The sequence below is a fragment of the Tachyglossus aculeatus genome, chromosome 11 (genome assembly GCF_015852505.1).
Source record: "Tachyglossus aculeatus isolate mTacAcu1 chromosome 11, mTacAcu1.pri, whole genome shotgun sequence".
Lineage (NCBI taxonomy): Eukaryota > Metazoa > Chordata > Mammalia > Monotremata > Tachyglossidae > Tachyglossus > Tachyglossus aculeatus.
In genome coordinates this window covers 26253297-26266204 of record NC_052076.1, presented here as the reverse complement: position 1 = coordinate 26266204, position 12908 = coordinate 26253297, and the positions used below count along the sequence as shown (strand labels likewise).

At 52.3% G+C, this 12908-nt stretch overlaps 1 protein-coding gene across 2 annotated transcripts; it reads right to left on the bottom strand.

Annotated features, from left to right (window-relative positions):
• Positions 1-1058: 1058 nt before the first annotated feature.
• Positions 1059-12908, bottom strand: TMEM101 (transmembrane protein 101). 2 transcript variants are annotated; one of them, XM_038754144.1, is made up of 4 exons: positions 12757-12908; positions 6549-6729; positions 3908-4054; positions 1059-1412 (listed from the first exon to the last, which is right to left on the bottom strand). In XM_038754144.1, exons 1-4 carry the CDS (start codon positions 12906-12908, stop codon positions 1104-1106), a joined length of 789 nt encoding a protein of 262 aa, XP_038610072.1. In that variant the 3' UTR covers positions 1059-1103. The 2 variants fall into 2 exon arrangements, with proteins under 2 accessions (XP_038610072.1, XP_038610073.1); XM_038754145.1 differs by having other exon boundaries at positions 12784-12863.

Sequence of the window (12908 nt, the reverse complement as noted above, 5' to 3'; positions counted from 1 at the left end):
GGACTTCGGGGAGGGCCTGGTGGGGAGTGGGGACACAGAGGAAATCTGCAAGGGAGGCTCTGGCCCCAGGGGCACCAGGCTAAGGATGGAGTCCTCTGCCTCACCACCCCTCCCCTTCCTGGAGCCTAGTGGGCTCTGGAGTAAGCGGGCATGGCCTTCCCCAAGGCTTCCTGGAAACCTAAGAGCTGTTAGCACAACTCCCCATAAAGAATCTGAGCTCACCAACACCGCACCCCCCCAAGAACCCTGCCACAGTCAACACCCCCACTTCCCCAGCACCCCCCATTGACAACATCATTTCCGCAAACACCTTTCAACACAGATGCCTGGGGTCCCTGGCGTCACAGCCAAGGTCCGTAAATTCTTCTGGTACTGAGTGGAAACACCCCATCCCACCCACCCACCCACCCACCCACACACATGCATGCACTCTTTTCCAGACATTCTCACCCCCACCACAACCTGCACAACACGTGGATACAGCCGGGCCTGGAAGTCGGAGGGTCATGAGTTCTAATTCTGGCTCTGCCACTTGTCTGCTGTGTGACCCTGGGCAAGTCACTTCACTTCCCCGTGCCCTCATCTGGAGAATGGGGACTGAGACTGGGAGCCCCGCGTGGGACAGTGACTGTGTCCAACCTGATTTGCTTTTATCCTCCCCAGTGTTTAGTACAGTGCCTGGCACATAGTAAGTGCTTATTAAGTACCACAGTTATCATTATGGACATTAGAGGAATGAAGGGGACAGATGGTGGGTGTTGTGGGGGGGGGGTGGATGGGCAGGCACAAATACCATAATAATTACAATTATTATTATTATCCTGCTTCTCACGGCTCAGGTGGCCCAGAGATTTTCCCCAGTCCCACACTGGTGACTCCATCCCCCTTCCCAGGGGGAGGGGGGAAGGAGGTCCAAGGGAAACTCCCCCAGCCCATCAGGAATGACAGAAACCTCCACCCGCAGGTGGTGACATCAGTGGGGCAGAAACCCCCCGAGGCACGGACAACACAAACCAATAAAAACAAAACTTTACCAAAAGCATAAATAAACCAGCCCCCCGTCCCGCCCCCGCCCTTCCCCCCGGGGGCCGCTCCCGCCCTCGTCAGCCGTCCGTGGCCAGGATGACCACGGCCCCGAAGATGCCCACGTTCTGCCCGATGAGCCGCATCTGGTTCCAGAACTCCACGCGGCGGGAGCCGTGCCAGTAGCCCAGGTTGCCGTCGATGAGCAGGATGACGAGCGGCAGGAGCACGGCCAGGACCTGGGCGGCCGCGGCCACGTAGTAGCCGGAGAGGAAGGAGAGGGCCAGGACGCCGTACAGGATGAACAGCAGCTGCAGGGTCAGCTCTCCGCCCGGGATGTGGTTCACATAGGCCAGTCGGTCTTCCTTGCTGTGCTGGAGGGAGTAGGCCTGGGGGCAGAGCCGCGGCGGGGTAGGGACTGTCTCTATATGTACTTCCCAAGCGCTTAGTACAGTGCTCTGCACACAGTAAGCGCTCAATAAATACGATTGATGATGATGGGGGCAGAGGGGGCAGGGGCACAGGGGAGGGCAGAGCCACATCTTGCTGGCTGGGGGAAGGGGCAGGGTCAACTAGCCGACTGGAGGATGGAGTCACAGGGGAAGGGGCAGCTAATTAGCTCTGAACGGGGAGGAGTCACAACTAGTTGGTTGGGGAGGGGGCGGAGTCACAGCTAATTGTCTGGGAAGGGGCGGAGCCGGAACCAGTTGGCAGGAAAGTCCAGTGCTCTGCACACAGTAAGTGCTCAATAAATACGATTGAATGAATGAATGAATGAATGGAAAGGGGGTGGGGTCCCAGCTAGTTAGCAGGGAAGGGCAGAGTCACAGTTAACTGGCTGGGGGAGGGGGTGGAGTCCCAGCTAGTTAGCAGGGAAGGGGTGGTCACAGCTAATTAATAATAATAATAATGATGGCATTTATTAAGCGCTCACTATGTGCAAAGCACTGTTCTAAGCGCTGGGGTAGATACAAGGTGATCAGGTTGTCCCACGGGGGGCTCCCAGTCTTCACCCCCATTTTACAGATGAGGGAACTGAGGCACAGAGAAGTGAAGCGACTTGCCCAGAGTCACACAGCTGACAAGTGGCAGAGCCGGCATTTGAACCCGTGACCTCTGACTCCAAAGCCTGTGTTTTTACCACTGAGCCGCGCTGCTTCTCAAACTAATAATAATGGCATTTATTAAGTGCTTACTATGTGCAAAGCACTGTTCTAGGCGCCGGGGAGGTTACAAGGTGATCAGGTTGTCCCACGGGGGGGCTCACAGTTTTCATCCCCATTTTACAGATGAGGGAACTGAGGCACAGAGAAGGGAAATGACTTGCCCAAAGTCACACAGCTGACAAGTGGCGCAGTTGGGATTTGAACCCATGACCTCTGACTCCAAAGCCCGGGCTCTTTCCACTGAGCCACGCTACTTCTCGATTGGCTGGGGAGGAGGCGGAGTCACAGTTAATTGGCTGGAGGAAGGGGCGGAGTCACCACTAATTGGCTGGGGGGGGCAGAGTCACAGCTAATTGGCTGGGGTGGGGTAGAGTCACAGCTAATTGGATGGGAAGGGGCGTAGTCACAGCTCATTGGCTGGGATGGGGCAGAGTCACAGCCAGTTGGCAGAGAAGGGGCGGAGCTACAGCCTGTTGGCTGGAGAGGGGGCGGAGTCACAGCCAATCGGCGTGGAGTGGGCAGAGCCACGGCCATTCGGAGGGGGAGTGGGCGGAGCCGCAGCCAAAAGGCAGTGGAGTGGGAGGAGCCGCAGCCAACCAATCAGTCGTACTTATTGAGCGCTTACTGTGTGCAGAGCACTGTACTAAGCGCTTGGGAAGTACAAGTTGGCAACATATAGAGACAGTCCCTACCCAACAGTGGGCTCACAGTCTAGAAATCTGCGGGGAGGGGGTGGAGCCACATCCAGTCGGATGGGAGTGGGAAGAGCCACAGCCAATCGGCGGGGAGTGGGCGGACCCTAATCCAGTCGGATGGGAGTGGGCGGAGCCTCAGCCTATCGATGGGGGAGTGGGAGGTGTCACAGCCAATCGGCGGGGAGGGGGTGGAGCCGCAGCCAATCGGCGGGGAGGGGGCGGAGCCACATCCAGTCCGATGGGAGTGGGAGGAGCCGCAGCCAATCGGTGGGGGAAGGGGTGGAGCCGCAGCCAATCGGCGGGGAGTGGGCGGAACCTCATCCAGTCGGATGGGAGTGGGCGGAGCCTCAGGGGGAGTGGGCGGACCCTAATCCAGTCGGATGGGAGTGGGCGGAGCCTCATCCTATCGATGCGGGAGTGGGAGGAGCCGCAGCCAATCGGCGGGGGAGGGGGCCGGGCCGCAGCCAATCGGCGGGGGGGTGGGCGGGGCCACATGCATTCGGATGGGAGTGGGAGGGCCCGCAGCCAATCCGCGGGGAGTGGGCGGGGCCTCAGCCTATGGATGGGGGAGTGGGAAGAGCCGCAGCCAATCGGCGGGGAGGGGGCGGAGCCACATCCAGTCCGATGGGATTGGGAGCCGCAGCCAATCGGCGGGGAGTGGGCGGACCCTAATCCAGTCGGATGGGAGTGGGCGGAGCCTCAGCCTATCGATGCAGGAGTGGGAGGAGCCGCAGCCAATCGGCGGGGGAGGGGGCCGGGCCGCAGCCAATCGGCGGGGGGGTGGGCGGGGCCACATGCATTCGGATGGGAGTGGGAGGGCCCGCAGCCAATCGGTGGGGGACGGGGGTGGAGCCGCAGCCAATCCGCGGGGAGTGGGCGGGGCCTCAGCCTATGGATGGGGGAGTGGGAAGAGCCGCAGCCAATCGGCGGGGGAGGGGGGCGGAGCCTCGGCCAATCGGCGGGATGGGGGGGTGTAGGCGGAGGTCCAGGGTCCGGAGCCTCGTGGGGGCGGCCAGTACATACCGCGCAGATGAGGTAGACGCCCAGGAAGAGCTGTCCGGTGGCCTGTAGCGAGCGGCTGCGCGGCTTCTGGCGGTACAGCTCCCCCGCGCCGCCGGCCAACACCAGGAAGCCGCCGATCACCGCGATGGTGCGGGAGTACATCCGGACCTAAGGGCGCTGCCCTCCTCAGACAAGGCCCAGCAGGGCCCTCCCCATCCCTCTCCACCCCAACCCTGCCCGGCCGGGGCGGATGGAAGGGGATGGGCAGGGACCGTCTCTAGATGTTGCCAACTTGGACTTCCCAAGCGCTTAGTACAGTGCTCTGCACACAGGAAGCGCTCAATAAACACGACTGAATGAATGAATGAATGAAAGGGGATCCCTCCCCACCCCTAGCACCGGGCATTATCAATCAATCGTATTTATTGAGCACTTACTGTGTGCGGAGCACTGGACTAAGCGCTTGGGAAGTACAAGCTGGCAACACATAGAGACAGTCCCTACCCAACAGTGGGCTCACAGTCTAGAAGGGGGAGACAGAGAACAAAACCAAACATACTAACAAAATAAAATAGAGTAATAATATGTACATGTACATTAGTGAGAATACTACTACTTGTTAGCTGTTTTGTTATTTGAGAAGCAGCGTGGCTCGGTGGAAAGAGCCCGGGGTTGGGAGTCAGAGGTCACGGGTTCAAATCCCAGCTCCATCGCTTGTATAATGGCTTTTATTAAGTGCCTGAGCCCGCTGTTGGGTAGGGACTGTCTCTATGTGTTGCCGACTTGTACTTCCCAAGCGCTTAGTACAGTGCTCTGCACACAGTAAGCGCTCAATGAATACGATTGATTGCAAAGCACTGTTCTAAGCGCTGGGGAGGTTACAAGGGGATAACGTTGTCCCACGGGGGGCTCACAGTCTTAATCCCCATTTTACAGATGAGGTAACTGAGGCCCAGGGCAGTGAAGTGACTTGCCCAAGGTCACACAGCTGACAACTGGTGGAGCCGGGATTTGAACCCATGACCTCTGACTCCAAAGCCCAGGCTCATTCCACTGAGCCACGCTGCTTCTGCTGCTGCTGCCACTTGTCTACTGTGCAACTTTGGGCAAGTCGCTTCACTTCTCTGGGCCTCAGTTCCCTCATCTGGAAAATGGGGATGAAGGCCGTGAGCCCCACGTGGGACAATCTGATTACCTGGTACCCTCCCCAGTGCTTAGAACAGTGCTTTGCCACATAGTAAGTGCTTAACAAATGCCATCATTACTATTATTAGGCGCTCACTATATAATAATAATAAACCTGGCATCAGTAAGAACAGTAGTATGTGTAAGCCACTTGCTTTCTAATAATAAAATTAATAGTGGTATTTGTTAAGCACTGCCAACTTGTACTTCCCAAGTGCTTAGTCCAGTGCTCTGCACACAGTAAGCACTCAATAAATACGATTGAATGAATGAATGAATGAATGCCAAGCACTGTACTAGGCACAGGGATAATCAGGTAGAACACGGTCCCTTGTTCCACATGGGGCTTACAGTCTTAATTCCCATTTCACAGATGAGGGAACTGAGGCATGGAGAAGTCTTCAAGACCGGGAGCCCGTTGTTGGGTAGGGACCGTCTCTATATGTTGCCAACTTGTACTTCCCAAGCGCTTAGTACAGTGCTCTGCACAGAGTAAGCGCTCAATAAATACAATTGAATGAATGAATGAATGAATGAAAAGTCAGAGGGTCATGGGTTCTAATCCTGGTTCCACTACTTGTCAGCTGTGTGGCTTTGGTCAAGTTACTTCACTTCTCTGGGCCTCAGTGACCTCCTCTGTAAAATGGGGATTAAGATTGTGAGCCCCAAGTGGGACAACCTGATCACCTCGTAACACCCCAGCGCTTAGAACAGTGCTTTGCACATAGTAAACGCTTAACAAATACCATCATCAAGTGACTTGCCTAAAAGTCACACAGCAGACTAGTGCCAGAGGCCAGATTATAACTGTGGTATCTGTCAAGCGCTTACTGTGTGCCAGGTACTGTGCTAAGCGCTGGGATGGATACAAAGAAGCAGTTATCTCATCACACGTGGGACAACCTAATAATAATAATAATAATAATAATAATAACAATTGCATTTGTTAAGCGCTTACTATGTGCAAAGCACTGTTGTAAGCGCTGGGGGTCATTATTATTATAAAGAAGCAGTACGGCTCAGTGGAAAGAGCCCGGGCTTTGGAGTCAGAGGTCATGGGTTCAAATCCCAGCTCCCCCAATTGTCAGCTGTGTGGCTTTGGGCAAGTCACTTAACTTCCCTGGGCCTCCGTTACCTCATCTGTAAAATGGGGATTAAGACTGTGAGCCCCCGTGGGACAACCTGATCACCTTGTAACCTCCCCAGCGCTTAGAACAGTGCTTTGCACATAGTAAGCACTTAATAAACGCCATCGTTGTTATTATTATCAGGCCACGCTGTGCTGGGACGGGAGCCCAGGCATTCATTCAATCGTATTTACTGAGCGCTGACTGCGTGCGGAGCACTGTACTAAGCGTTAGGGAAGTCCAAGTCGGCAACGTCTAGAGACAGTCCCTACCCAACAGCGGGCTCACAGGCTAGAAGGGGGAGACGGGGGCCGGGGTCAAAGGGCGCGGGGGGGGAAGGGGGCCCTCACCTTGAGCCAATCTCCGTAGTGGACGTGTCCGCCGACGTGGGCCGCGTAGGTGCTGACGGCCAGCTGCAGGGCCGTGCCCAGTGCGAACCAGCGGCGCTTGACCCCGAAGGACATGAAGCTGGCGCACAGCACGGCGGCCCCCAGGTCGAAGTACAGATAGGGGACGGGGATGTCCGGCTTTCTGGGGCGGGGGGAAGGACGGTCAGGGCCCTTCAAAGCCCTACTGAGAGCTCACCTCCTCCAGGAGGCCTTCCCACACTGAGCCCCCTTCTTCCTCTCCCCCTCCCCAACGTCCTTCCCCTCCCCACAGCACTTCCAATGGCTACCAATCAATCTGCGCATCAGGCAGAAACTCCTCACCCTGGGCTTCAAGGCTGTCCATCCATCACCTCGCCCCCTCCTCCCTCACCTCCCTTCTCTCCTTCTCCAGCCCAGCCCGCACCCTCTGCTCCTCCGCCGCTAATCTCCTCCCCGTACCTCGTTCTCGCCTGTCCCGCCATCGACCCCCGGCCCACGTCATCCCCCGGGCCTGGAATGCCCCCAATCCCTCTGCCCATCCGCCAAGCTAGCTCTCTTCCTCCCTTCAAGGCCCTACTGAGAGCTCACCTCCTCCAGGAGGCCTTCCCAGACTGAGCCCCTTCCTCTCCCCCTCGTCCCCCTCTCCATCCCCCCATCTTACCTCCTTCCCTTCCCCACAGCACCTGTATATATGTATATATGGTTGTACATATTTATTACTCTATTTATTTATTTATTTTACTTGTACATATCTATCCTATTTATTTTATTTTGTTGGTATGTTTGGTTTTGTTCTCTGTCTCCCCCTTTTAGACTGTGAGCCCACTGTTGGGTAGGGACTGTCTCTATGTGTTGCCAATTTGTACTTCCCAAGCGCTTAGTACAGTGCTCTGCACATAGTAAGCGCTCAATAAATACGATTGATGATGATGATGATGATGTACATATGTTTGTACGGATTTATTACTCTGTTTCACTTGTACCTATTTACTATTCTATTTATTTTATTTTGTTAATTTGTTTTGTTGTCCGTCTCCCCCTCCTAGACTGTGAGCCCGCTGCTGGGTAGGGACCGTCTCTATATTCAATCGTATTTATTGAGCGCTTACTGTGTGCAGAGCACTGGACTAAGTCCTTGGGAAGTACAAGTTGGCACCATCTAGGGTCTTTTAGACTGTGAGCCCACTGTTGGGTAGGGACTGTCTCTATATGTTGCCAACTTGTACTTCCCAAGCGCTTAGTCCAGTGCTCTGCACACAGTAAGCGCTCAATAAATACGATTGATTGATTGATATAGAGACGGTCCCTACCCAACAGCGGGCTCACAGTCTAGAAGGGGGAGACGGACAACAAAACAAAACATATTAACAAAATAAAATAAATAGAATAGTAAATATGTACAAGTAAAATAGAGTAATAATTATTCATTCATTTAATCGTATTTGAGCGCTTACTGTGTGCACAGCACTATACTAAGCGCTTGGAAAGCACAAGTCGGCAACATCTAGAGACGGTCCCTACCCAACAGCGGGCTCACAGTCTAGAAGGGGGAGACAGAGAACAAAACCAAACATATTAACAAAATAAAATAAATAGAATAGTAAATATGTACAAGTAAAATAGAGTAATAAATCCTCATTCATTCAATCGTATTCATTGGGCGCTTACTGTGTACAGAGCACTGTAGTAAGCGCCTGGGAAGTCCAAGTCGGCAACATCTAGAGACGGTGCCTACCCAACAGCGGGCTCACAGTCTAGAAAGGGGAGACAGACAACACATAATAACAAAATAAAATAAATAGAATAGTAAGTATGTACAAGTAAAATAGAGTAATATGTATTCATTCATTCATTCTATTGTATTTATTGAGTGCTTACTGTGTGCAGAGCACTGTACTAAGCGCTTGGGAAGTCCAAGTCGGCAACATATAGAGACGGTCCCTATTCAAAAGCGGGCTCACAGTCGGAGACAGACAACAAAACAAAACATATTAATAAAATAAACAGGATAAATATGTACAAGTAAAATAAATAGAGTAATAAATATGTACAAACATAGATACAGGTGCTGTGGAGTGGGGGAGGAGGGGGAGAGGAAGGAGGGGGCTCAGCGTGGGAAGGCCTCCTGGAGGAGGTGAGCTCTCAGTAGGGCTTTGAAGGGAGGAAGAGAGCTTGCTTGGAGGATGTGCGGTGGGAGGGCAGCATGGCTCAGTAGAAAGAGCCCGGGCTTTGGAGTCAGAGGTCATGGGTTCAAACCCCAGCTCCACCAATTGTCAGCTGTGTGACTCTGGGCAAGTCACTTCACTTCTCTGGGCCTCAGTTCCCTCATCTGTAAAATGGGGATTAAGCCTGTTAGCCCCCTGAGGGACAACCTGATTACCTTGTAACCTCCCCAGCACTTAGAACAGTGCTTTGCACATAATGAGCACTTTCATTCATTCAATCGAATTTATTGAGCGCTTACTGTTTGCAGAGCACTGTACTAAGCGCCTGGGAAGTCCAAGTTGGCAACATATAGAGACGGTCCCTACCCAGCAGCAGGTTCACAGGCTAGAAGGGGGAGTCAGATGACAAAACAAAACACATTAACAAAATAAAATAAAGCGCTTAATAAATGCCATCATTATTATTATTATTCCAGGCCACGGGGAGGACGTGGGCCAAGGGTCGATGGCGGGACAGGCGCCAACTTGTAGTAGTAGTAGTAGTAATAATAATAATAATAATAATAATGATGATGGTATTTGTTAAGCGCTTACTATGTGCAAAGCACTGTTCTAAGCACTGGGGAGGTTACAAGGTGATCAGGTTGTGCCACGGGGGGCTCACAGTCTTAATCCCCATTTTCCAGATGAGGAAACCGAGGCCCAGAGAAGTGAAGTCTTTTAGACTGTGAGCCCACTGTTGGGTAGGGACTGTCTCTATGTGTTGCCAATTTGTACTTCCCAAGCGCTTAGTACAGTGCTCTGCACATAGTAAGCGCTCAATAAATACGATTGATTGATTGATTGATTGAAGTGACTTGCCCAGTCACACAACTGACAGTTGGCAGAGGCGGGATTTGAACCCATGACCTCTGACTCCAAAGCCCGGGCTCTTTCCACTGAGCAACGCTGCTTCTCATAATAATTTTGGTATTTGTTAAGCGCTTACTATGTGCAAAGCACTGTTCTAAGCGCTGGGGAGGATACAAGGTGATCAGGCTGTCCCATGTGGGGCTCACAATTTTAATCCCCATTTTACAGATGAGGTCACTGAGGCCCAGAGAAGTGAAGTGACTTGCCCAAAGTCACCCAGCTGACAAGTGGCAGAGCCGGGATTTGAACCCGTGACCTCTGACTCCAAAGCCAGAGCTCTTTCCACTGTGCCACGCCGCTGAGATCAACTTCTCTGAAATTAACTCAACTGAATTAACTCAGTTGAACTTCAACTGAGAGTAACTTCTCTGTGCCTCAGTTCCCTCATCTGTAAGATGAGGATTAAGCCGGTGAGCCCCCCTTGGGACAACCTGATCACCTTGGAACCTCCCCAGCGCTTAGAGCAGTGCTTTGCACATAGTAAGCGCTTAACAAATACCAAAATTATTATGAGAAGCAGCGTGGCTCAGTGTAAAGAGCCCGGGCTTGGAGTCAGAGGTCGTGGGTTCAAATCCCGCCTCTGCCAACTGTCAGCTGTGTGACTCTGGGCAAGTCACTTCACTTCTCTGGGCCTCAGTTTCCTCATCTGGAAAATGGGGCTTTGCCAATAGTAAGCGCTTAATACATGCTATAAAAAAAGTGAAGTGACTCGCCCAAAGTCACACAGCTGACGATTGGTGGAGCCAGGGTTTGAACCCATGACCTCTGACTCCAAAGCCCGGGCTCTTTCCACTGGGCCACGCTGCTTCTCTACTTCCCAAGCGCTTAGGACAGTGCTCTGCAGACAGTAAGCGCTCAATAAACACAATTGAATCAATCAATCGTATTTATTGAGCGCTTACTGTGTGCAGAGCACTGTCCTAAGCACTTGGGAAGTACAAGGTGGCAACATATAGAGCCGGTCCCTACCCAACAGTGGGCTTACAGATTGAATCAGTCATTCCTATTTATTGAGCGCTTACTGTGTGCAGAGCACTGTCCTAAGCGCTTGGGAAGTACAAGGTGGCAACATATAGAGACGGTCCCTACCCAACAGTGGGCTCACACTCTAAGCAGCGTGGCTCAGTGGAAAGAGCACGGGCTTTGGAGTCAGAGGTGGTGGGTTCGAATCCCGGCTCCGCCACACGCCTGCTGTGTGACCTTGGGCAAGTCACTTCACTTCTCTGAGCCTCAGTTCCCTCATCTGTCAAATGGGGATGAAGACTGTGAGCCCCACGTGGGACAACCTGATCACCTTGTATCCCCCCCCCCCCCCCCCCCCCCAACCCCGGCGCTTAGAACAGTGCTTTGCACATAGTAAGCGCTTAACAAATGCCATTATCACCATCATCATCATCATCGAAGGGGACTGTGTCTAGATGGAATGAATGACAGTACTCTGCAGACAGTAAGCGCTCAATAAATACGGTTGAATGAATCCCAGACTGAGCCCCTTCCTTCCTCTCCCCCTCATCCCCCTCTCCATCCCCCCGTCTTACCTCCTTCCCTTCCCCACAGCACCTGTATATATGTTTGCACACATTTATTACTCTATTTATTTTACTTGTACATATCTATTCTATTTTATTTTGTTAGTATGCTTGGTTTTGTTCTCTGTCTCGCCCTTTTAGACTGTGAGCCCACCGTTGGGTAGGGACCGTCTCTAGATGTTGCCAACTTGGACGTCCCAAGCGCTTAGTACAGTCTCTGCACACAGTAAGCGCTCAATAAATACGATTGATTGATTGAATGAATTCAATCCTTCCTTCAATCCTTCAATCCAATTCAATCCAATCCTTCAATCCTTCCTCTCCCCCTCGTCCCCCTCGTCCCCCTCTCCATCAACCCCATCTTACCGCCTTCCCTTCCCCACAGCACCTGTATATATGTTTGTACAGATTTATTTCTCTATTTATTTATTTTACTTGTACATATCTATTCTATTTATTTTATTTTGTTAGTATGTTTGGTATTGTTCTCTGTCTCCCCCTTCTAGACTGTGAGCCCACCATTGGGTAGGGACTGTCTCTAGATGTTGCCACCTTGTACTTCCCAAGCGCTTAGTACAGTGCTCTGCACACAGTAAGCGCTCAATATGATTGATTGATTACTATTCTATTTATTTTACTTTGTTAATATGTTTGGTTTTGTTGTCTGTCTCCCCCTTTTAGACTGTGAGCCCACTGTTGGGTAGGGACTGTCTCTAGATGTTGCCAACTTCGACGTCCCAAGCGCTTAGTATAGTCTCTGCACACAGTAAGCGCTCAATAAATACGCTTGATTGATTGAATGAATGAATTCAATCCTTCCTTCAATCCAATTCAATCCAATCCTTCAATCCTTCCTCTCCCCCTCTCCACCCCCATCTTACCTCCTTCCCTTCCCCACTGCACCTGTATATATGTATCATCATCATCATCATCAATCGTATTTATTGAGCGCTTACTGTGTGCAGAGCACCGGACTAAGCGCTTGGGAAGTCCAAGTTGCCAACATCTAGAGACAGTCCCTACCCAACAGTGGGCTCACAGTCTAAAAGGGGGAGACGGAGAACAAAACCAAACATACTAACAAAATAAAATAAATAGGATATGTACAAGTAGAATAAATAAATAGAATAAAAAAAGTACGCACAAGCATATATCCATATATACAGGTGCTGTGGGGAAGGGAAGGAGGTAAGAAGGGGGGGATGGAGAGGGGGACGAGGGGGAGAGGAAGGAAGGGGCTCAGTCTGGGAAGGCCTCCTGGAGGAGGTGAGCTCTCAGCATATATGTATATATGATTGTACATATTTATTGCTCTATTTATTTTACTTGTACATATCCTATTTCTTTTATTTTGTTGGTATGTTTGGTTTTGTTCTCTGTCTCCCCCTTTTAGACTGTGAGCCCGCTGTTGGGAAGGGACCGTCTCTATATGTTGCCAGCTTGGACTTCCCAAGCGCTTAGCCCAGTGCTCTGCACACAGTGAGCGCTCAATAAATACGATTATGGATTGATTGACTGATTGATTGACAGGTCGGGTCCCCCCCCCCCTCCCCGCCCCTCCCTGCGGGCAGGCAGGGCTCTCACCGTCGGGCCTCGGCCCTCTCTGCGTACAGCATGAGGCGGCTGAAGCAGGCCCAGAACGGGCAGCGCGTCAGCAGCACCGACCCCAACTGCGTCAGCAGCTGCAGCGGCCGCCGCCGCCGCCGCCATTCCGGGCCGCTCGGGCCCGCCGCCAT

Excerpts from the sequence above, each read along its gene's own strand:
- TMEM101 (XM_038754144.1), bottom strand. The coding sequence starts at position 12,908 with ATGGCGGCGGGCCCGAGCGGCCCGGAATGGCGGCGGCGGCGGCGGCCG. Across the intron at positions 6,730-12,756 it reads GAGAGGGCCGAGGCCCGACG|AAAGCCGGACATCCCCGTCC; the intron begins GTGAGAGCCCTG and ends CCCCCGCCCCAG. Across the intron at positions 1,413-3,907 it reads GCGTCTACCTCATCTGCGCG|GCCTACTCCCTCCAGCACAG; the intron begins GTATGTACTGGC and ends CTCTGCCCCCAG.